A 25,579-nucleotide genomic window follows, 5' to 3' on the forward strand; every position below is an offset into this window, starting at 1 on the left:
TTTCCTTCCCAGGAATTAATCCAAGAAATGGAGCAGCGAAGGGAGGACTTTCTTGCCTTAAAAACGAAGGGCCATAGTCTGGGATTATATTGTACCATTCCAGGAAAGGATAACGTCAGTGTGGATGAGCGCTGGCAACAAATCGAGGCCCGGCTTTCTTCTTACCAGCCAGGACACGTAGGTTATGGGCTTATAATTTATAAAATCTAACAAAGTAGAGAGTAGGGGTTCATTTATTATTGCGTACAGCCAACAATACTAACAATTGTCTCAAGTTTATCCGAGGAATTTCACTGTTTAGCTTAAAATATAATGTCATAATGTAATATGAGAGGAAAGGTGAACAGCCAGAGGTCAAGGTTATTTCGGTGAAGAATATGCACAAGGAACTGCCGATCCTGGTTTACAGAAAGGACACAAGTTCTGGAGTAACTCAGCAGGTCAGGCAGCATCTCTGGAGAGAAGGAATGGGTGACGTTTCAGGTCGAGACCCTTCTTCACACTAAGAGTCGGCTGAGAGGGAGACACAGTTAAGGGAGGGTAGGGTGTGAAAATGAGCCATCAAAGGAGATGATGCTCTAGGAAAAAGTAGAATAGATCATTGTTAGCTAGGAGAAGGTGACAGCGAAGCATACAGAGATAAAATTTAATCAGGGGGATAATCGGATAGTCTGAATGAGGCCCAGTGTAAATTGGAGGAACTGCACCTCATAATTTGCTTGGGCAGTATACCCAGCTTGGCTGTGGTATGAGCAGGAACTGCAGATGCTGCTTTGACCCAAAATGTCGCTTATTCTCCAAAGATGTTGCTTGGCCTACTGAGTTATTCCACCACTTTATTCTATTTCGAGAAACAAGAATTGGAAGGAAATTGTATGAGGTTTGCTGGGTAGATTTTAAAAAGGGCAGGGTAAGTAGTCTTATTGTTATACTGACAAGAGGTACAGCTACAATTAAAAGTCTTGTCTTCATTAGCTTTATAGGCACTTACAAAAACCAACACACAATAAATGATATATAAATGGCACATACATTTCTGAAATAAAGAAAACTGCAAAAAATAAGACATCAGTGTAAAACAAAAAACCACAGGCAGCATCTCCGGAGAACATGGACAGGCAACGTTTTGGGTCGGGATGTTACATAGAAACATAGAAAATAGGTTCAGGAGGAAGCCATTCGGCCCTTCGAGCCAGCACCGCCATTCATTGTGATCATAGAATACAGGACCCTTCCCACCCTGGACACAACCTGTTCCACCTGCTGCCCTCTGGCAGACGGTACAGGTCTTTCAAAACTCGCACAAACGGACTCAGAGACAGCTTCTACCCCATAGCCATACGTGAACTTAACAATGCAAAATAAGAAATAACACTCAGATTCAACTGAATGGTTCTACCTCAGCTGCTATTGTTATTTATCTGTAATTTATTTTTTAATATGTATATATTTTTACCTTTTCTTATATATTTAAAATTGCTCTTGTGAATCGCACCGTGGGATTGACTTTTAAATTTCGTTGTACCATGTGCAATGACAATAAAGAGATTCATTCATTCATTCATGGCTGATCGTCCCCAATCAGTAACCTGTGCCTGCCTTCTCCCCATATCCCTTGATTCAACTTCCCCTAGACCTCTATCTAACTCTCTCTTATTGATAGGGGATGATCAGGCACGATCACCTTGAATGGAGGTGCTGGCTCAAAAGGCCGAATAGCCTCCGCCTGCACCTATTTTCTATGTTTCTCTAACCATTGTCCTACTATTGTTACTATGAAATAAATGTTGCACTGTGGCCTCTCTCCTCAGGAGGACCGAGTTATTGCTGACCATTGCACCACAAGTGAAGGGATGACGACACAGTATTTCCCATCAGATTATATTCTGGATATTAACAAGGCTCTGTTGGCTCTGGCAGACGTTGAGCTACTCCTCAATGCACCAGAATTAAACAATGGAAAATACGAGGACTTTTCAAGCCAGGAAGACTCCCTAAAGGTGTGTTAGATCTGGAAAGGTAATGTTTGCCCTTGACACAAAAAGCTGGAGTAACTCAGGGGGTCAGACAACATCTGGAGAAAACGAATAGGATGTTTCAGGTCGAGACCATTTTTCAGACTGAGAGTCAGGGGCAAGGGAAACGAGAGCTATAGAACAAATGAATGAAAGATATGCAAAAAAAGGGACAGCACCTCATATTTTGTTTGGGTAATTGACACCCCAGCGGTATGAACATTGACTTCTCTAACTTCAAGTAACCCTTGTTTTCCCTCTCTCTCTCTCTCTCTCCATCCCTTCCCCCTTCCCAGATCTCCCACAAAGCCTACTGTCTCTGCCTCTTCCTTTCTTTCCCACCCCCCCACCCCCCTCCCAGACATCAGTCTGAAGAAGGGTCTCGACCCGAAACGTCGCCTATTCCTTCTCTCCATAGATGCTGCCGAGTTTCTCCAGCATTTTTTGTCTACTAACAATAAAGACTTGTATCTTCTTTGTATAACAGGAAATACATACAAATAATCTACAGGTTGAACACTGATCCTTTTGGCACCCTCGGTTCCAGAGCCTTTCTGGATTATCTGTTTTTCTGTACCAACAGAGGCACGTGATAATGAAACTACAATATACCCTTGGTCATCTAATGACTCCTCTCCCGTGTCTCTAAAGCACCATGAGGTGCCAGAAACATCACCCATTCCTTCTCTCCAGAGATGCTGCCCGTCCTGCTGAGTTACTCCAGCATTTTGTGTCTAGCTCCACCTACGACACAACCAAATAAGACATGCCGGAAATCCATGTCCTTGGTCTATCTTCTTTGATCTCATTTGACAAAAGTAGAACTTTGGATAGCGAAATTAAACAGTCGAATGGACACACAGGAAATTGCAGATGCTGAAATGTCGAGCAAAAAATTAGACAGGCTGGAGGAACTCAGCTGGTCAGGTAGCATCTGTGGAGGGAATGGACAATGATGTTTTGGATCGGGACACCTCTTGAGACTGATGGAGGGGGAAGAAAGCTGGAAATGAAAGGGGGGGGAGAGCAGAGCCTGGCATGTGAAACAGGTGTATATGGGTGAGTGTGTTAATTAGCAGGTGGGTTGCGTAAGTGACAAAGTAAAAGCCCTGTCCCACGGTACGAGTTCATTCCAAGAGCTCTCCCGAGTTTGCCCTGATTCAAACTCGGAGATTTACGGTAATGGCCACTCGTCGGTACTCGGGGCTCTCGTGGACATTTTTCATCATGTCGAAAAGTCTTCACGAGTCTTCCCGTGCTTACCTGCCGTTAGCGAGTCTTCCCGAGTACCTGCCATTAGCGTAGCGAGCCGCTAAGAGACATCCCCGAGCTCCGACGTACCTACTACGTTCATTCTCCGTGCTTACCACGAGTTTGATTTTTATTTTAAACTGGGGAGAGCTCTTGGAATAAACTCGTACTGTGGGACAGGGCTTATAGAGGTGAAAAGAAGACAAAAAGGTGTCGGATAAGGAACATAGAGGAGGGGAAATGTAAAGCCGGAGGAATATGGATGGGAGTGGGGGGGGGGACTTTGGGGGATAAAAGGGAAATGTGGGAATGGGAGATGACCATACACTGCAGGGGAAAGGAGGAGGTTGTGGGAGAAATGTGTGTGTGGTAGGTGAAGAGAGGCGATGTGGGGGACAAGTACATGGAACTGGATCATTCAATGGGTTGCAAGCTACCCGAGTGGATAACGAGTTGTTCTCCCAGTTTGTGTGTGTGTGTGGTCTCACTCTGGAATGGAATAGGTCAAGGACAGAAAGGTCGATATGGGAAGGGGACTTAAAATGATTGGTGACCAGGAGCGTCAGCAGGTCTCAGCGGAGCAAGTGCATGGCAAAATGGCTGGCGAATAAGAAGTCTAATTAGGAATGTTGTTGGCTCACAATCTGCCAAACCTCTCCCCAACCAATCAAGTATAGGCACAAAAAGCAGGAGTAACTCAGCGGGTCAGACATCATCTCTGAAGAAAAAGAATAGGTGAGACCCTGCTTCAGACTGAGTCAGGGGAAAGGGAAATGAGAGACATAGATGGTGATATGAAAGAAATGAATGAAAGATATTCCAAAAAATAATGATGATAAAGGAAACAGGCCATTGTTAGCTGAGGGTTAGGTGAAAATGAGCTGCAGACAATGAAACTCAGCAAGACGACTTTGAAACTAGGAACAGCTTGTGCAGCTTAAAAGCCAGCGGTATGAATCTTGATTTCTCGGACTACATGTAACCCTTGCATCCTCTCTCTCTCTCTCCGTCCCTCCCCCACCCCAGTTGTTATACTAGGTTCAAAGTCGTCTTGTTGAGTCTCATTGTTTTATTCTAGTTTCTCCTTTTCCTTCCATGTCGATGTGATACCTTCAATGTCTTCAACTGAGCAGACATACACAAGAAGTTGTTAAGAGTCTCTTCTATTTCCTCCATTAGTTTAGAGATACAGCATGGAAACAGGCCCTTTGGCCCACTGAGTCCGCGACAAGCGGCGACCCCCGCACAGTAACACTATCCCACATACACTAGGGACAAGTTATAATTCTACCCAGCCAATTAGCCGAAAAACTTGTATGTCTTTGGAGGGTGGGAGGAAACTGGAGATCCCTGAGAAAACCACGCAGGTCACGGGGAGAATGTACACATTCCACACAGACAGGCACCCATAGTCGGGATCGAACCCGGGTCTCTGGCGCTGTAAGGCGGCAACTCTACCTCTCGCCACCATGCCGCCCGTTTAGGGATACAGCGCGGAAACGGGCTCTTTGGCCCACCGAGTCAGCACCAACCAGCGATCCCCGCACATTAACACCATCCTACACACACCAAGCCAATTAGCCTACAAACCTGTTCAAAAGGGAACTGCAGATGCTGGAATATCGAAGGTACACAAAATTGCTGGGGAAACTCAGCAAGGGCTGTCTCCTCCCCTTCCTCAACCCTCTAGCTGTCTCCTCCCATCCGCCCGCCCTCGGGCTCCTCCTCCTCCTCCCCTTTTCCTTCTTTCTCCCCCCCCCCACCCCCCATCAGTCTGAAGAAGGGCTTCGGCCCGAAACGTCGCCTATTTCCTTCGCTCCATAGATGCTGCTGCACCCGCTGAGTTTCCCCAGCAATTTTGTGTACCTAGCCTACAAACCTGTTCTTTCCTATCAAATGATCTGGCATTTTTATTTCATTTTGTATTCATAGTCGTATGGTCGTGCAGCAAGGAAGCAGGCCATTCGGCTCAACTTGTCCATGCTGGCCATAATCACATGTGACCCATATTCCTCTAAACCGTTCCTATCCATGTACCTGTTCAAGTGCCTTTTGTTTGTGTTATAATATCAACCTCAACTACTTCCTCTGGCAGCTTATCCATATTCTCATCACTCTGAGTGAAAATGTTGCCCCTCAGGTTCATATTAAATCTTGGTTCCGTTATATTTGCCCAATGTTTACATGATAACGTTTCAGACTTGGGTTAATTGATTTCTGGTATTTCTCACAGCATATAACAGACACCCTTGAGAAACTCGGAGAGCAAATTGAGGATATACACGAGAATCAGCCTGATGCCTTCCTTGAAGCTTCTGCCGCGGAGGTCATACAAATTGGTGATACGCTGACACAGCTCCACGCAGAATGGGACAGAGTGAACAGAATGCACAATGATCGCAAAAGGTAACAAATCTGCTGGCATGGGTTCAGCAGAATTATTTCTGCGGTGGAAAATTTAATTAAGAATAACAATGACTTCATTTTCTTCACTTGCGAATAGTTGCGTTGTGCTGATAGATTTTCCAAAGGTTTGGACTCCTGATGTGGAGACAAAGTCAAATCTGATTGTTCCCAATCTAACACCATGTCAAAGTCTCTTAATGTGGGCTACAGCAGTTGTGCTCGGGAAAATTTACATTATTGCACATCAAAGGACAAAGGTCATTTATTGTCACATACACCAATTGGTGCAGTGAAATTTGAGTTGCCGTTGCAGGACACCAATAAAATAAACACAACATTATAGAATTTAACATTAAACATCAAAAACATCCCCCCACAGCAGGATCAAAGTTTCCCACTGTGAGGGAAGACAGCAAAGTTCAGTCCACTTCCTCCATGTTCACCCGTGGTCGGGGCCTATTGAGGTCTCCGCAGTCGCTGCTACGGCGTCTTGATGTCTTAGTTTTCCTCCATTACTGACAGAAAATTATGTCTAGTTTAGAGATACAACGTGGACTTCGGTCTGAAGAAGGGTCTCGATCCGAAACCTCGTGTGTTCCTTTTCTCCAGAGATGCTGCCTGTCCCACTGAGTTATTCCACCCTTTTGCGTCTGTCATAACTGAATTGCAATATTGGGCAGGACAGGCCTTGAATGTCTATGTCGAACATAATGCCAAATTAAATCCCTTCAGCCTGCACATGATTCATATCCCCCCCATTACCTGCATATCAGGTTTGTCTCCCCTAAATATACCTCTCATAATTTTATGAACTTCTATCAGGTCTTGTCTCAGAAAAAAATCAATTCAAGTTTATCCAACCTCTTCGTATAAATAATCCCGGGCGGCAGGCGCAGCCATATTGTTGCCTTGCAGCGCCAGATACCCGGGTTTGATCCTGGCTATGGAGTTTGTACTTTCTCCCCGTGACCTGCGTGGGTTTTCTCCGAGAATTTCAGTTTCCTCCCACACCCCAAAGACACACAGGTTTGTAGGTTAATTGGCTCAGTATATATGTACAAAAATTGTCCCTAATGTAGGATAGTGTTAATGTGCAGCGATCGCTGGTCGTTGTGGTCCGAAGGGCCTGTTTCCGTGCTGTATCTCTAAACTAAACAGTCCAATCCATACAGCAATCTGGTAAACCTCTTCAGCACCTTCTCCAAATCAATTGATTGACATTGTAAGGCATGTGAATTGCATTGCTTTGGATTTTGTTTGATAGAATTATAGAATTTTATATTTAGCTTTTGCAATGAAGTCAACAGAAGCAAATTCCATATATGGAGTATAATATGCAGCTTCTTCCACCTTGCACTGTTTGTACAAGCAACTTAGGGCAGCTTTCTATCTCAATTCCGTCCTTAAAATTGGCTCTGCCTCAAATCTAGGACAGAACTTTTTCCACACGCAGCTATGAGTCTGGAATTCTCTGCCTCAGAAGGTGGTGGAGGCCAGTTCTCTGGATGCTTTCAAGAGAGAGTTAGATAGAGCACTTAAAAATAGTGGAGTCAAGGGATATGGGGAGAAGGCAGGAACGGGGTACTGATTGTGGATGATCAGCCATGATCACATTGAGTGCGGTGCTGGCTCGAAGGGCCGAATGGCCTACTCCTGCACCTATTGTCTATTATCTATTCCAGTGACCTCTGCGCTCATTTTAGCTTTCCACTATGAAGAGGTACCCAAATAAATGTGGTCATTCTACTTTGGCCTGATATGATATTAGCATACGATGAGCGTCTGGTAGCACTGGGCCCGCTGGAGTTTAGAAGGTTGAGGGGGGACCCCATTGAAACTTACAGAATAGTGGAAGGCATAGATAGAGTGGATGTGGAAAGGATGTTTCCACTGGTGGGAGAGTCTAGGACCAGAGGGCATAGCCTCAGAATTAAAGGGCGCTCTTTTAGAAAGGAGGTGAGGAGGAACTTCTTTAGTCATAGGGTAGTTAATCTGTGGGACTCATTGCCACAGAGGGCTGTGGAGGTCAAGTCAGTGGATATTTTTAAGGCAGAGATAGACAAATTCTTGATTAGAGCGGGTGTCAGGGGTTATGGAGAGAAGGCAGGAAAATGGGATTAGGGGGCAGAGATCAGCCATGATTGAATGGCGGAATAGACTCAATGGGCCGAATGGCCTAATGCTACTCCTATAATTGATTAATGTAAATGAGTGTTAAGCATTTGATGAATCTGATGGGCCTTTGATGAGTACAAATGCATGTTTAGGTTTCCATAAGTTAAGCAGACTCATTCCCTGTGGTTCGTGAAGCAGTGGCAAATATTAGTTTATCTGAAATAGTGCTGCTAGATATGTCAGGTGGCTAAAGAGTTTGCCTGAAGAGTATGACTTAAACAAATATAGTACTGGGATTGAATATTCTGTCTTCTCGGCAGCTGCTTTGATAAGGCTGTGGAAGAGTGGCGGCAGTTTCACTGTGACTTGAAAGACTTGAATCAGTGGGTGGTGGAAGCTGAGAAGTTACTGGCACATGCTGGAGGCCAAACCAGCAACCTGGATTTGGAACAAGTGAAAGATCACCAACTGGTAAGTGGGAGGGACCCTCATTCTGTTCCTGCTTTCAAAGAATCAACAGAAACCTTTCTTAGTTGTGTTTGGCGTATGGCAGGTTTACCCAGATCAATAACCCTGCAATTTACTCCTTTAAGATGGACTTTACAAACCTGCCATTTTGGCAAAGCATTGTTTCTCACTTTATAATGGATTATTATGTGTTTTTATGTGTGAAATGTTTTAAGTCTCATGTGCGATGCTCCGGTATTCCCTGGGAAACGTCTTCTCATTTTGCACTGTACAGCTGTTGCTTGCAAGATGACAATAAAGGTTGATTGATTGATAACATAAACTTTATTTCTTGATGACCCTGCGAAATGCCTTGAGGCTCATGCAGAGTGGATCAAGGATCAGCCAGGATAAACAAAAATAGATTATTGAGTTCGTTATCTCAATATGAGTTTATGTGTGCCTACATCCATGTACTTCTTACTGGGTGAATAACCATTTATGCCTGGGTTTGTCACACATCCTCTCTTACCCATTGGTTTTGACCTTCTCTTCATCTGTCTGCAGGATACCCTCACCCTCCCTCAATCTATCTTTTCCCCATTAACTTAATTTCCTTATCATCTATGTGTAGGAAGGAACTGCAGATGCTGGTTTACACCGAAGATAGATAACAAAAGGCTGGAGCCTGTGGAATTCTCTGCCTCAGAGGGCGGTGGAGGCAGGTCCTCTGGATGCTTTCAAGAGAGAGCTAGATAGGGCTCTTAAAAATAGCGGAGTCAGGGGATATGGGGGGAGAAGGCAGGAACGGGGTACTGATTGGGGATGATCAGCCATGATCACATTGAATGGCGGTGCTGGCTCAAAGGGCCAATGGCCTACTCCTGCACTTATTGTCTATTGTCACTCTTCGGGACAGGCACCATCTCTGGAGAGAAGGAATGGGTGACGATTCGGGTCGAGAAGAAGACGCCTCTGGTCGAGAAGTTCCAGTCTGAAGAAGGGACTGGACCCGAAATGTCACCCATTCCTTCTATCCAGAGATGCTGCCTGTCCCACTGAGTTACTCCAGCGTTTTGCCTCTATCTTCCTTATCTTCTACATGGATGTGGAGTCCTCAATGAATCTGCTGGTTTTCCATTTACATCCTACACAAGCAAGATGGTTTCTCTCTCCCCCCCCCCCCCCCCCCCCCACCCTTCATTCCTGTGATTCTCCCTATACATGTTCAGCCTTTTGGGACCGACTTTGATGTCTTCCATATCCAACAGCTTTTATCTACGTCCTTCTCAGCCCTTATTCTTTGACCTACCCACTACACCTGTACATTGCAACCAGTTTATGATTTGCTTTCAGCTAATAAATCCTACTTAGAGTTGAATCATTTATGTCGTCCTCATAAGGTCATAAGTGATAGGAGCAGAATTAGACCATTCGGCCCATCAAATCTTCTCCACCATTTAATCATGGCTGATCTATCTCTCCCTCCTAACCCTTGTCTCCGTCTTCTCCCCATAACCCCTGACATTCGTACTAATCAAGAATCTATCTATCTCTGCCTTAAATATATCCATTGACTTGGCTTCGCCAGCCTTCTGTGGCAAAGAATTCCACAGATTCACCACCCTCTGACTAAATATATTCCTCCTCATCTCCTTTGTAAAGAAATGTCCCTTAATTCTGAGGCTCTGACCTCTCCCACTAGTGGAAACATCCTCTCCACATCCACTATCCAAATCCTGCACCTCTCTTTAGCCATTTTCTAGATTTTCTGTTAAACTACAATTTATATCAAGGCATCTGTGAGGCACCTTATGGTAGATCATTCCCACAGTTGTCACTGCGAAGGAAATTAATTACAAGTATTATCTGTTAAGCTATTTTCCTTGTCCGTATTATAAGGTTAACAGAAATTTGAGCTGTGAGGTTTATTGAATGGTGTTTCATTATGGATGATTATGTTGGATAACTAGACCAAGTGCAGACCCATTGGGTCTGTTCCCCCAACGTGCGGTTGTGGGGGGGGGAGGCGGCATGCAGCGTCATACACACTAACTATCTCCCCCCCCCCCCCCCCCCCCGCCAATTACCCCCCTTGATATTATATTAATATTATTAATTTGCTCCTTTTACCCCATAACCACCCTATCTACTGACGCATAGCCCCCAACTTGCAGTCACATCTAGAGAGGGAGAGAGGGGGGGGCGGGGGTAGAGAGTGAGGGCAGAGAGAGAAGGGGCAGAGACAGAGAGAGAGACAGAGACACAGAGAGAGTGGCAAGAGGGATAGGGGGGTGGAGAGGAGGAGAAGAGGGAGGGTGGGGGAGGAGGGGAGGAGAGAGAGAGGGGGAGGAGAGAGAGAGGGGGTGAGAGAGGGGGGTGAGGGGGAGAGGTGGGGAGCAGGGAGGGTGGAGGGAAGAGGGTAGGGGGTGTGGAGGGGAGAGAGGGGGGGAGAGCCTTTTGACTTCAACCTAAACCCAAACAACCATTTGCAGGCAGTGCTTTTTTACCTCTAACCATATTTTTATTTTCAAACCGAATTAAGGGTACTCACAGTGCTGTAGACATTTGTTCAGTGTCATTCAGAGCTCAGAGTGACAGAGACTAATTGACAGAGCTCCATCTTGCAGAGATTAATTGAGGCACACCACTTCCTGGTTTTATAGTCCCTCCCTCCCCCCTGCCGCCAGCGGGGGCAGCAGAGAGAATGGGGAATTTTGTAACAACATTAATATCTCTGTCATTATTCATCGACGGGAAAAATCCTCGGCACGCATGCAGCGGAGGGGGGCTCTAAGCGAGGTGGCCAAAAATGGCGGCCGTAGGTGGCGGCGTTCTCTCGGAAATCGCAGCACAGAAGGCCAAAAGCGGCCAAGAACAGAGATTTAGTAATATAGTTAGATATGGAAAGTTAGCCAAGATGTGCATTGTATCTAATGTTATTTTCCTAACAGGAGTTGGAAGAAGGACTGAATAGTCATCAGACTGTGTACATGACACTGAATGCCACTGGCACAGATATTATACGCCATCTTTCAACAGCAGATGGCGCTCTCCTGCAGGAGAAACTCTTCAGATTAAATAAACGTTGGCGGGCAATTTCCGTGGATGTCAAAGACAGACATGAAAGGTATAGAAATGTTCTTAAGTATGACTAGCATTTCTCTTGAAGAGGTTGATGTCCAGCCTCAGTTGTAGAACATCCCAAATGAAGCTTCTTAGAATAAAGGGGAGGTCATTTAAGACTGAGGTGAGAAAAAACGTTTTCACCCAGAGAGTTGTGAATTTGTGGAATTCCCTGCCACAGTGGGCAGTGGAGGCCAAGTCACTGGATGGATTTAAGACAGAGTTAGATAGAGTTCTAGGGGCTAGTGGAGTCAAGGGATATGGGGAGAAGGCAGGCACGGATTATCAGGACTGCCAACATTGGGTGAGAGTTGGGAGTGAGAAATTGCGAGAGACCAAGCCCGAGGGAGCATAGCCCCATGGCCGAAGCTGCAGCGAGCGACTCGCTAGCCCTGCAAACACTCGACAGCCGCGCAAACTCAGCAGCCCCGGCTCCCCGCATCTGTATCCGCCCGCTGCTTCCATCCCTCCCTCAGCCCCGGCTCTCCAACACCCGCGGACCATGCAGTTTATCCGAGTTGACATTTTTGTTGATCACAGAATTTCTCACCACATAGCGTGAAAAATTTCTGATCGGCGTGAGAGTTTGCTTGAGGGCGTGATTCTCACGCTCAAAGCGTGAGAGTTGGCAGCCCTGGGTTATTGATAGGGGACGATCAGCCATGATCACAATGAATGGCGGTGCTGGCTCAAAGGGCCGAATGGCCTCCTCCTGCACCTATTTTCTATGTTTCAGGTCAGTTTTGTTCTTTGGTCTCTAGGTTTGCACCAAGCTTACCTATTCAATCATCTGTGTCACATCCTGGATTTTTTTTTAGTTTAGTTTAGAGATACAGCACGGAAACAGGCCCTTCGGCCTGCTGGGTCCGCGCACATTAACACTATCCGACACACACCAGGGATAATTTATAATTATACCAAGCCAATTAACCTACAAACCTGGCCGTCTTTGGAGTGTGGGAGGAAATCGAAGATCTCAGAGAAACCCCACAGGGTCACGGGGAGAACGTACAAACTCTGTACAGACAGCACCCGTAGTCGGGATCGAACGCGAGTCTCCGACGCTGTACGGCAGAAACTCTACCACCGTTCCGCCCTGAACCAGTTCTTACCAGTTCATCGTGCATTGGAGCAATATATGTGCCACATAAACCTTGTTTTATTCCTTAATTAATTTCATTTCGAGACAAAAAATCTTTTCTTTAGTTTGAAACATCATGTGGTTAGCATTTTGGCATGCAGAACTTGTAAATTGGAAATATGAAACAATAACTGGGCTGCAACATAAGAGTCATCTGAGTAAAAGGACGCACCTTTCAAAAGGCGATGAGGAGGAATTTCATTAGTTGGAGTGTGGCGAATCTGTGGAAATCATTGCTTCAAGCCATTGGGTATTTTTAAGACAGATTCTTGATTAGTACGGATGCCAGGGGTTATGGGGGAAAAGGCAGGAGAATGGGGTTGAGTGGGAAAGATAGATCAGTAGACTTGGTGGGCCGAACGGCCTAATTCTGATTCTACAACTTATGAACTGAAGAATGAATATTCTCTAATTTGTGCTCTGTGGGTAAATGTCAGGGGCACAAGGATGGCACAGACCTACGCTGCTGTATGTGTTAACATCGGCTTTCATCTGTGTAGGCTACAAGGAGAAGGACAGCAATATTCTGATTTATGGAATCAACTGGATGACTTCAGTATGTGGTTAGACAAGGTGCAGAACTCCTTAAGGGCAGTGCAGTCTCCACCAGCGGAGCATGAATTGAAGGAATTAAAGGCAAGTATGCTGCAACTTCCACATTTTAAATGAACTATATGTACTTCTGAAGCATCTTTTGTTTTTCCTTTGACATAATCGTTTCTTCGATATGTAAAACATTACCCAAACGAGAAGGGCATGTCCTGTCTCTTTGCACCTCTCATAAGAAGATATTAGTGAGCAAAGGGAATTGATTTTGGGGTTGTCCTTTGTGTTTCAGTGTCCTGGCACAGATGGCCATCCCCTTTTCAGTTGGCCATCGATTTGATGAGGCTGTTCAATTTTCAGTGCATTTGTAGCTTCTGAGGCTTAATAATTTTTCATGATGCTCCCCTCCAGTCCCTGCATCTTAATTACATTATCTATATCGATCACACTTTCATGATATGGTTTTAGCCAGAATTCACTCTACATCCATAATAGATTTAATATTAAGTATCTTACTTATCTATGACTAAAGAGGGCTGAGGTTTCATTTTTAAGTGTTTCCACAATTATCAATAATTTTGCTGAATAATTGTAATGGGGATTCTGTAGATTAGAAGAACATAGATTATGAACCAAATCACTAATTAAATTGCTGTAGCCATGAGTCAAAATTAAAGTTTATCCTGTGGAAATAATGCATTATCATGAATTGATTGCTTGTTGGATAGAAAATGAATAAATAAGTAGTTTTTACACATGCAGGTAATATCTGATTGATTTATCACCAACATTTGTGCTCATATCTGCTACTTACAATCTTGATCAGTAACTTGGACGAGAAAGCAGGTTTAAGCCAACTGAGGTGCCGACCAATATTAAACCATATTAAACAAAGTGGGATGGTAAAAGCCCTGTCCCACGGTACGAGTTCATTCCAAGAGCTCTCCCGAGTTTAAAAGAAATCAAACACGTGGTAAGCACGGAGAATGAACGTAGCGGGTACGTCGGACTCGGGGACGTCTCTTAGCGGCTCGTAACGCTAACGGCAGGTACTCGGGAAGACTCACAAACGGCAGGTAAGCACGGGAAGACTCGTGAAGATTTTTCAATATGTTGGAAAATGTCCACGAGAGCCCCGAGTACCGACTAGTGGCCATTACCGTAAATCTCCGAGTTCGAATCAGGGCAAACTCGGGAGAGCTCTTGGAATGAACTCGTACCGTGGGACAGGGCCATTAATTATCAGTGTTTACTTATCAATGTGTGTTTTGTGAATGATAGCATTGCCTTTGGGAGAAGCAATGTGGAACTCTGAAATGAGTAGGAAGCTGCTTTGCATTGAAGGTAAGCACAAAATGCTGTGGTAACTCAGCGGGTCAGGCAGCATCTCTGGAGAAAAGGAATAGGTCGAAACGTCACCCATTCCTTCTCTCCAGAGATGCTGCCTGACCCACTGAGTTACTCCAGCATTTTGTGTCTTATCTCTGAAATGAAGCTTGGTAGGAAGTTAAGTGATTACTTGGAAAAGTTGCAATAAATGTATTCCATATTATAAAATTAGGGGCTTGCCAGTGTTGATGCTGGGTATATATTTCTTCTAAATGAGCATTTAGATGTACACAATGATCACAATCACAGACTCACAGAGGGCGGTGGGCGCAGGTTCACTGGATACTTTCAAGAGAGAGCTTGATAGGGCTCTTAATGATAGCGGAGTCAGGGGATATGGGGAGAAGGCAGGAATGGGGTACTGATTGGGGATGATCAGCCATGATCACATTGAATGGCGGTGCTGGCTCGAAGGGCCGAATGGCCTACTCCTGCACCTATTGTATATTGTCTAATAAGCAGTTGACCATTTAGTATTGTGACAAAGAGAAATGTCTCAATGCACACGGTTGTGAACTGTGCCCAGCTACATGGTTGAAATATCTTGAGCCAGCAAAAGATGCTGCACCAATGAGCTAATCAATCTGATGCCAGGAGCAAGAATATAAAAGAAGGGTAGACACTAAATGCTGGAGTAACTCCGGGGGACAGGCAGCATCTCTGGAGAGAAGGAATGGGTGACGTTTCAGGTCAAGACCCTTCTTCAGACTTAACCAGCAACTGCAGTTCCCTCTTAAACATGTAATATAAGGGTGTTTTGTTGTCAGCCCAGGCTAGGAGTGTTCAGTCATTAATTTGTTCCTCACCGGCAGATTTTTGTATAAATTGTAAGCAAGTGGAGGAAGAATGTGAAAGTGTCGCAGAATGCGAGCCTTAAATCGTGGAGCAACTTGAAGGGCCAAGCGACTTGGTTCTGCTCTTGGCTGTTATGTTCTCTGTTGCTTACAGATCCATGCAACAGATTTGGAGTTTCGTGGCAATGACCTGAATACAGTGAACAGTAATATGCAGCGTCTGCTCTCTGATAAAAGCCTCAGTGTGCAAGAGAAGGATGAGCTTTCTGCAAAACTTCAAACTATTAATTCAACTTGGAGTAAGGCAAGTAGCACTTTTAGATTCTCTTGACCAATATCTTAATCTTGCCACGTACCAGAACTATAACACTCCATTTGGCTTGCTGCTGGTAAAGTTGCCTCTGTCCAGCTCATCCCACTTAAACTTGCGAAGAATTGAAAGTGAAACCTTAGTGGTTTCATCCATCAAGTATGAGAATTAATAATCTTAAATTGTGGCCTACTTAAAGACCAGTTGTACATTAATTATTTGTTGAGCAGACGTATTCTACCTCTAAGGGCAAAAAAGCTGGAGAAACTCAGCGGGTGCAGCAGCATCTATGGAGCGAAGGAAAAAGGCAACGTTTCGGGCCGAAACCCTTCTTCAGACTGATCGGGGGTGGGGGGGGGCGGGTAGAAGAAAGGAAAAAGGAGGAGAAGCCCGAAGGCTGGGGGATGGAAGGAGACAGCAGGAGGGCTGAGGAAGGGGAGGAGACAGCAAGGATCTATCTGTGTCTTTTTAAATACATAAATACAAGATTAATAATACAATATAACAATACTTTATTAGCCAAGTATGTTTTGCAACATACGAGGAATTTCATTTGCCAAGTCAGTCATACCAATAAAAAGCAACAGAACACACAAAATACATTTTAACATGAACATCCACCACAATAACCCCTCCACATTCCTCACTGGTGGAAAGCGGAAAAAAAAAAAAGTTTGATCTCTTCCCTTCTTTGTTCTTTGTCAGTGGGCCTCAAGCCTTCCGTTGACGGGACGATCTTGACTCCTGTAGCCGGCGGCGAGTGGGCCCTCAGCGTTGGGGCGAACAGCTCCCGCATCGGGGGGGGGATGTCAGCTCTCTCTGCACCGGTGATCGGACCCCCCGGGTCTGGGCTAGCCAAACCCTCTGCGTCGTTGGAACTGCCTGCTTTAATTCACTGCCTTAGGGCAATTATGGATGAATTAAGCATGGGAATAATGGTGACAAATTGCTCACCTCATTTCTTTTGCTGAAACTAAAAGAAAGATCTATACACTGGCAAGTAAACGATAACAGGAGCATTTATTTTTAAAGAAGGGTTTTTTGAAGAAGGGTTTCGGCCCGAGACGTTGCCTATTTCCTTCGCTCCATAGATGCTGCTGCACCCGCTGAGTTTCTCCAGCATTTTTGTCTACCTTCGATTTTCCAGCATCTGCAGTTCCTTCTTAAACATTTTTTTTAAAGTATTTGACTGGGAATAAATCTAGGCCAACAAGTGATGGTAGATTGGTGGGTTAATTCGTTTGACATTAACAGCAAGCGAGCATTAGGTTCTCCATGGATCAGATAACAGTCAGTTAATTAACTTTCACTGATCTGCTATACCCTTCATGTAGCTCATTTTCAGCATGACATTTACCGACTCGATGGCGCAGTGGTAGAGTTGATGCCTTACAGCGCCAGAGACCCGGGTTTGATTCGGACCACGCGTGCTGTCTGTATGGAGTTTGTACGTTCTCCCCGTGACTGCATGGGTTTTCTCCGGGTTCTCTGGTTTCCTCCCACATTCCAAAGACGTGCAGGTTTGTAGGTTAATTAGCTTCAGTAAAAATAATAAATTGTCCTTAGGATAGTATTAGTGTGCACTGATCACTGGTCGCTGCGGACTCGGTGGGCCGATGGGCCTGTTTCTGTGCTGTATCTTTAAACTAAACTAATAAAGATTTTGACAATATTGTTTTTGATGGAGAGTCTTGATTTCCATTAAGGTGTCCAATGAATTGCTGGTTAAAATGAATGATATACAAACTCAACATCAAGATTATATCCACTTCAAAGAAAACTTGGAGCAACTGGCCAATTTGGCAGCAATTCGCAGGCAGCAGTTAGGTCCCAGAATAGCATCAACTGGAACAAAACAACTTCAGGTAAGTGCCACTTGAAAGCTGAGTGTTAAAAACTTAAATTGTAACTTTGTAGCATTATTACATTATTGTCGAATTACTTCATGAGAATCTTCTGCTAATTTCATCTTGAATGACTCAAACCATTGTTAGTCCCTGTGAAAAAATGTGTCCATTTCCTCCTAAAGGGCCTGTCCCACCAGCATGCGATTGCATGCGTCTAGCGCGACCAAGCGTGGTGGCTTGATGCGTACGGCCTCACGGGGCTGGTCCCACTTCCAACCGCGGAGCCATCTGGAGTTGTGCGGGGTTGGTCCCGACATCATACTCACCAATCAGCTGGGCAGGAGGTGGGCTGACTGAATTTGGACGTTGCACGGCGTCGGGCGGTTACGTCATCGCGCAAAGGCACGTCGGGCGGTGACGTCATCGCGCAATGCCACACGCTAGGCGTGCGCCGTCAAGACGCTGCGTACGGCTTCGAGACGGTTCGTACGCCTGCCGAGGCGCTGCGTACGGCCTCAATGCAGCTGCGGGCCGACAGTCCGTTGCTGCGCGGAATTTTTGGACAGTGTCAGTTTTTCGGAGCCCCGCGCGATGTCGGGACCAGCCCCGCACAACTCCATACGGCTCCGGCGATCGAAGTGGGACTGGCCCCGCGAGGCCATACGGCTCAAGCGATCACGTTAGGTTGCGCTAGCCGCATGCAGTTGCATGCTGGTGGGACAGGCCCTTAATGATCCAACTCCAGGCAATGATCAGAAACTGAATCAAACTTTTTAGTTTAGTTTAGAGATACAGCATGGAAACAGGCCCTCCAGCCCACTGAGTCCATGCCGACCAGTGATCCCCGCACATTAACACTGTCCCACACATACTAGGGACAATTTTTCCATAGCGAAGTAACCAACAAACCTGTACGTCTTTGGAGTGTAGGAGGAAACCGAAGATCTCGGAGAAAACCCATGGGGAGAACGTACATACTTCGTACAGACAGCACCCGAAGTCGGGATCGAACCCGGGTCTCCGGCGCTGCATTCGCTGTAAGGCAGCAACTGTGCCGCTGTGCCACTGTGACCGCCCTTTAATCCAAGCAAGTCAGAGATTGAGGGGAGACTTGATAGAAGTATATAAAATTATGAGTCCAGCATTTTGATCACTGCTAGCCGAGCCATTGTGACTTCATCAGTTGAAGCTGCTCGTTTTAAATTCAAAGTCTTTTGATTTGTTTAAACTTTAATCAGTAATAAGTCGAGAAATAAAGCATAAAATGTTCAGTGAAGGTGGTCTCTGCCTAGAGGGGAGAAATGTAAGAATTACCGTGTAGTGTTTTTGCAAAGATGTAAAGACACACACATATGCACATGTATAAGATCAGCGTTTTAATAAGTATATGATAGATAGATAGAATCAAAGAAACTTGGTTGAATAGTTCTTGTTATGTGTAGTATGTGTCTTCCCAACATAGAGTTGCAGTTATCAATAATTTTGATGTCAATGCTTTCATCATAAATCCGTTCAGTCCAGAATCAGCGGTTAAATTGAAGAAACACTTAAATATTAATTATTATTCATGCCCCTCCATTTAATTCATGAAATATCAAAAGTTGTTTCCACGCTGTATCCACTGTGAAAACTCCACAAGGTATGCCCACTTTGCAGAAGTTCTCCTTCTCTCTCCGGAGAATCCTGCAACACCCTCTCTCGTTGCACCCCTTCATTGATCCCTCCTGCTTTTCAGCTCTATGACATCATATGCTTTGATCTGTCAGTTTCACACTTTACCTTTCTCTATCTCTAGAATCCCCTGACTCTCAGTCTGAAGAAGACTCTCAACCCAAAATGTCACCCATTCCTTCTCTCCAGAGATGCTGCCTGCCTTGCTAAGTTACTCCAGCATTTTGTGTGTATCTAAAAGTTGTTTTAGAGTACACTTTAGAAGGCTTACATTTTTAGATTATATTTACAGGATGATATGTCTTGGAGCATTCCATGAAAGGTGATTCCCAATGTAACATAATAAGCTGTGTAGAACATAGTCTAGACTGCGTTTAGGAACTATTGCCTGGATGTATGGGATTTGGACTAATGGGTGCTTCTGTGAAATTTAACAGGTTTGCGTTTTTTAATGCTCATGTGTAGGATGGAACTGCAGATGCTGGTTTAAACCGAAGATAGACACAAAAAGCTGGAGTAACTCAGCGGGACAGGCGGCATCTCTGGGGGAAAAGAATAGATGACTTTTCGGGTTGAGACCATTCTTCAGACTTATCTTGCTGATCTAAGAGCAAGTTAGCAAAGAGCCATTGCCTGGTGATCAGCTTTCTTGCAACAGTTTCAGAAGATGAAAGCAAGTTCTGACAGAAAAGATCTGTGATAATTAACTGGAACTATAATGAAACTAAAACCCTGGCTCATCTTAATTAGAGAATAGAAACAGAAAATAAGTGCGGGAGTGGGCCATTCGGCCCTTCGAGCCAGCACTGCCATTCAACATGATCATGGCTGATCATCCAAAATCAGTACCTGTTCCTGCTTTCTCCCCATATCCCTTGATTCCGTTAGCCCTGAGAGCTAAATCTAATTCTCTTTATGGAATAATGAATGAATATTGTTTGTGTTGTCATCAGTATTTTCAAGTTCACTCTTCTTTCCTATTAGTTGTTAGATGCTGTTGTGAAAGAGCATCGAATGGGAATTGAAAAAACACTTGCTAAAGCTGTAGACTTGGACAGGAAAGGCCATTTGAACCCTGAAGAAAAGGTAACTGAGATGAGTCATTACACTGTGGACTTTTGTGCAATGTTCAGTCTGTCTCGACTATCCCGTAACATCCTCTCTCTGGGGGAAATGTTCTCTTTTAAGTGTGGGGAATATTGTTGTTTCCGTCTGTATTCCAATTACATTCATTACTTGTTCTGTATCAAAAGTGAAGATGGTAAATAACAAGTGAGATTCAGGTCCCTCCAGCATTACTGGGGCGGGGTTTGCGTTCCAAGAAAATGGCCCACATTGCAACTTCTGCAGTGTCGAGAAGTGCAAGTTGAAAACAATTGTGTTCATTTAATTACTTTTTTTCAAATGTCTTGTAAAACTTTTTTCTCAGCATCACACATTTTTGGGTAGTGATTTGTGAATTCTATAAGGGCAAATTTTCACGAACCGAACAACCATAACACAGGTTGTTTAAGAAGGAACTGCAGATGCTGGAAAATCGAAGGTGGACAAAAATGCTGGAGAAACTCAGCGGGTGAGGCAGCATCTATGGAGCGAAGGAATAGGCGACGTTTCGTGTCTCGATCTATTTCCTTCACTTCATAGATGCTGCCTCACCCGCTGAGTTTCTCCAGCATTTATGTCAACCATAACACAGGGGTCGGTTTTAGTATCGCCACTGGATTCCTGTTATTCTCAACGTGAGCGAGTGAGTGACTATGTAATTTAAACCTTCCCGACATTATGAAGGCTTCATTAATTCCATTATTGTCGAAGCAAAGTCCACGTCCCGTGAACGGCTCTGAATCCTGGCAGTCCAGCCTAGGAAGCTCAGACCTATTTCATTTTGAGGCTGTTTGAGGTGGTGGTGCTGAGGCGCTTTAAGATTTTGGGGGGGCAGATAAGTCCCCAGGACCTGAAGGGATCTATCCCAGAGGAAGGCAAGAGAGGTGAACGCAGGGTCCTTGACAAGGGTCTTTGTTTCTTCTCTAGTCACAGGCAAGGCCCCGGACAGTGCTCAATGTTGTTCCTTTGTTTAAGAAAGGAAGTAGAGAGAATCCAGAGAACTGCAGGCCGGTGAACCTCGAGTCAGTGGTAGGGAAACTATAGGAGAGAATTTGTCGAGATGGGATTTACTCCCATTTGGAAGTGAATGGACTAAGTTGGGATAGGCGACATGGCTTTTCTGCACGGCAGGACATGTCTCACTAACTTGATTGAGTGTTTTGAGGAGGTGACAAAGGAGATTGATGAAGGTAGGGTGGTGGATGTTGTAGACATGGGTTTTTAGAAATGCTTTTGATAAGGTTCCTCACAGTAGTCTCATCCAGAAGATTAAGATGTAAGGGATTGACAATGACTGGGTCGTATGGATTTGGAACTGGCTTATTCATAGAAGACAGTGTGGTGGAAGGTAGCTATTCTGGTTGGAGGTCTCCACTGCAGGGATTTGTGTTGGGACCTCTCCTGTCTGTGGTATAGATAAATGATCTTGACCAAATGTGGATGTGTTGGTGAGTAAGCTAGTTGGCGACACACTGGATGAGTGTCAAATATTGGCTGTAAAAAATTGTAGCAGGATCTTGATCGTTTGGACAAGTGGGCTGAGGAATGGTCGATGGAATTTAATACAGAGAAATGTGAGGTGTTCTATTTTGGTAAGAGGAAGTACAGGTACATAGATTGATGAACGTGGCACTGCAGGTAGATAGAGTTGTCAAAAAGGCTTTTGGCACATTAGCCTTCGTCAGTGAGAGTACTGAGTATAGACGTTGCGAGGTCATGTTGCAGTTATTTAAGACATTAGTGAGGCCACATTTTGAGTATTGTGTTCAGTTTTGGGCACCGTGTTATAGGAAAGATGTCAATAGAGTTTTACTGTCATATGTCCCAAACAGAAAGATGAAATTCGTACTTGCTGCAGTGTAACAGAATATGTAAATACGAGAGAGAAAAAGTTCAGTCTGCACACTCACTCACTCACTCACTCACTCACTCACTCACTCACTCACTCACTCACTCACTCACTCACTCACTCACTCACTCACACTCTCTCTCTCTCTCTCTCACACACACACACACACACACACACACACACACACACACACACACACACACACACACACACACACACACACAAATACAGAGATATACACACAAAAAACAAACAATAGATGTCAAGCTGGAAAGGGTGCAGAGAAGATTTACGAGGATGTTTTCCGGGACTCGAGGACCTGAGCTATAGGGAGAGGTTGAGCAGGCTGGGACTCTATTCCTTAGAGTGCAGGAGGATGAGGAGTGATCTTATAGAGGTGTATAAAATCATGAGAGGACTCGACCGGGGGTACACAGTCTCTCGCGCAGAGCAGGGGAATTGAGAACCAGAAGACATGGGTGTATGGTGAGTGGGGAAAGATTTAGTACGAACCTGAGGGATACTATTTTTACACAATGGGTGGTGGATTTATGGAACAATCTGCCAGAGGAGGTAGTTGAGCTGGGTACTATCACAAAGTTTAAGAAACATTTGGACAGGTACATGGATGGGACAAGTTTAGAAGAATATGGGCCACACACCGGTAGATGGGACTAGTGTAGATGGGACATGTTGTTTAGTGTGGGTGAGTTGGGCTGAAGGGCCTGTTTCCACACTCTGACCCTATCACATCAAAAATTGGAGGAGTTGCAGTCAGTGAGACAATAGGTACAATAGTAGGCCATTCGGCCCTTCGAGCCAGCACCGCCATTCAATGTGATCATGGCTGATCATCCCCAATCAGTACCCCGTTCCTGCCTTCTCCCCATATCCCCTGACTCCGCTATCTTAATGAAGAAGGCTATCAGAAGGTACAGCAGGATAAAGATCAGCTGCAGAAATGCGCAGAGAAGTGGCAGATGGAGTTTGACCCAAGCACTTGCGAGGTTTTGCAATTTGGGAGGTTGAATGTAGCTGAATAATGTACAGTTATACAAGAATCCTAACAGAATTGAAGTGCAGAGGGATCTTGGAGTCCCAGTTAATATCAACGAAGAAGGTGGCAGGACAAGTGAAGAAGGGGATAAAGAAGACATATGGTATGTTGGCCTTCATTACTCGGGCATTGCTAGAAAGTCATGATTCAGCCATCAAGGACTTTGGTTAGGCCACATGCTGTGTGGTCCCCCTATTACAAGAAAGATGTGGAAGCTTTGGAAAGGGTGCATGGAAGGTTTACCAGAATGTTACCTATTCAGCAGGGTTTAGAGGGTTTCAGCTCCAGGAAGAGGTTGGATATACTTTGATTGTTTTCTCTGGAATATTGGAGGTTGAGGAGAGACATGATGGAAGTATATAAAATTATGAGAGGCATAGATAAGGTAGACAGTCAGAACCTTTTTCCCAGGGTGGAAATGTCCAACACAAGAGGGTATAGCGAGAGAAGGGGTAATTCTAATGAAGATGTGCGGGGCAAGTTATTATACACAGAGGGTGGTGGGGGCCTGGAACGCATTGCCAGGGGTGGTGGTGGAGGCTGATACGATAGTGGTGTTTAAGAGGCATTAGGATCCTGATTAAGTTCAGGCAGAGGAGATCAGTTCAGCTTGGCACCATGTTCGGCACAAACATTATGGGACAAACATGAGTTTGTGCTCTACTGTTCTGTGAGTTGAATTATATCTATCTATTTTAATGTTTTATCTCCAGCATTGTCTGTCTGTGGGCCTGGAGCCAATGAGGTTGGGGCTCAAGAGTAGCATGAATGATATAGTACAACATCCTAATCTGCTGCTATCAGCTTTTCAAGAAACAGGCAATAAATCCATACAGGAAATTCAACCTTACATATGGCTTTGAGTCTCTATGGTATGAAGTGACATTTGTAAAAAATAAATGCTTGATATGTAGGCTGTTTAATTTTTGTTGCAAATCTGAAGAGTTAAACAATTTCAGCAGAGAGGACATACAATAGAGAACACCTCTTGTTCAGTCTGCCTAAACCTACCTGATCTCCCGGTTGCTCCCCCTCCCCCTCCCATTCCCACACTGACCTTTCTCTCCTGGCCATTCAAAGCGATCATGACTGATCATCCACAATCAGTACCCCGTTCCTGCCTTCTTCATATCCCTTGATCCCTTGATTCCACGAATACATTTTAAATACATCCAGTGAATTGGCCTCCACTGCCTTCTGAGGCAGAGAAATCCAAAACATTCACAACTCTATGGGTGAAAAAGCTTTTCCTCATCTCAGTTCTAAATGGCCTACCGCTTTTTCTTAAACTGTGGCCCCTGGTTCTGCACTCCCCCAACATTGGGAACATGTTTCCTGCATCTATCCTTGAATCATTTAATATGTTTCTATAGGATTCCCTCTCATCCGTCTAAATTCCAGTGAATACAAGCCCAGTCAACTCATTCTTTCATCATATGACAGTCCCGCCATCCCGGGAATTAACCTGGTGAGCCTACGCTGCACTCCCTCAATAGCAAGAATGTCCTTCCTCAAATTGAGTGTATCTTTGTTGTAAAGCAGCATCTGCAGTTGCTTCCTGCACAGAATAGATGCAGAGTGCTTTCCCATGAATGATAATATTTTGTCATGTCTGCACAGAGGAAGGTGGCACAGCTGTCTGTTGACTGGAGAACTCTAAACACTGCGTTAAAAGATTCGAGTCCACAAATGCCTCTGGGATGGAGCCAAGAGACCACACACCCGAAGATTACAGGTAGGAGAAGCTCTTGTTAATATCTCTTGAGTGACCAAGACAATTTTGTCATGCCATATTCACGCAATATATTAGAGCAATGTGGTGCTCCTATTATTTTACAATGGATATCGAGAAAATGATTTAAATCTGCCTCGTCCTTCCATAATTATTTATTTGTCTTCCTCTTGTTATGATTTGCTTTCATCCTGGGTCAAAATGTGACGTAATCTGAAAAAGAACGTAAAAAATAAAGGGAAATGAGATTAATGTTACATTTGGCTGGGAGGTTGAAAACCTAGAAATTAATGTAGGAGATGATGAGGGACATTAATAAAGTAAATAGAAAAGACCGATTTCCTTTTGTGATGAGGTCAAAGTCCATGCCCTTGTGTTTGCAATAGACAATAGGTGCAGGAGTAGGCAATTTGAGATTTGCAATAGAAAATAAATCACATGTGGTTAATGTCCCATTCTGAGATTTTATTAGAGGCCATTTTTATACATTTTGGTTTCACCATGCAGAAATTACAGCTGTGTTTATACATAGTCCCCCCCATTTCAGGGCACCATAATGTTTGGGACACAGCAATGTCATGTAAATTAAAGTTGTCATGTTTAGTATTTTGTTGCATATCCTTTGACTGCGTGAAGTCTGCGATTCATGGACATCACCAGTTGCTGGGTGTCTTCTCTGGTGATGCTCTGCCAGGCCTGTATTGTAGCCATTTTTAGCTTATGCTTGTTTTGGGGGCCAGTCCCCTTCAGTTTTCTCTTCAGCATATAAAAGGCGTGCT

At 44.6% G+C, this 25,579-nt stretch overlaps 1 protein-coding gene across 5 annotated transcripts in view; it reads left to right on the forward strand.

Annotated features, from left to right (window-relative positions):
• utrn (utrophin) overlaps positions 1–25,579 on the forward strand; it is a 395,823-nt gene that overhangs the window by 205,064 nt on the left and 165,180 nt on the right. For all 5 annotated transcript variants that reach the window (XM_033025073.1, XM_033025072.1, XM_033025074.1 and 2 more), the window contains 10 exons: positions 13–177; positions 1,812–2,000; positions 5,500–5,672; positions 8,108–8,258; positions 11,189–11,364; positions 13,002–13,137; positions 15,385–15,534; positions 17,247–17,405; positions 20,043–20,144; positions 24,689–24,803. In XM_033025073.1, coding sequence (XP_032880964.1) covers positions 13–177; positions 1,812–2,000; positions 5,500–5,672; positions 8,108–8,258; positions 11,189–11,364; positions 13,002–13,137; positions 15,385–15,534; positions 17,247–17,405; positions 20,043–20,144; positions 24,689–24,803 — 1,516 coding nt within the window. The remainder of the gene's footprint in view (positions 1–12; positions 178–1,811; positions 2,001–5,499; positions 5,673–8,107; positions 8,259–11,188; positions 11,365–13,001; positions 13,138–15,384; positions 15,535–17,246; positions 17,406–20,042; positions 20,145–24,688; positions 24,804–25,579) is intronic.

The sequence above is a fragment of the Amblyraja radiata genome, chromosome 8 (genome assembly GCF_010909765.2).
Source record: "Amblyraja radiata isolate CabotCenter1 chromosome 8, sAmbRad1.1.pri, whole genome shotgun sequence".
Taxonomy (NCBI): Eukaryota; Metazoa; Chordata; class Chondrichthyes; order Rajiformes; family Rajidae; genus Amblyraja; species Amblyraja radiata.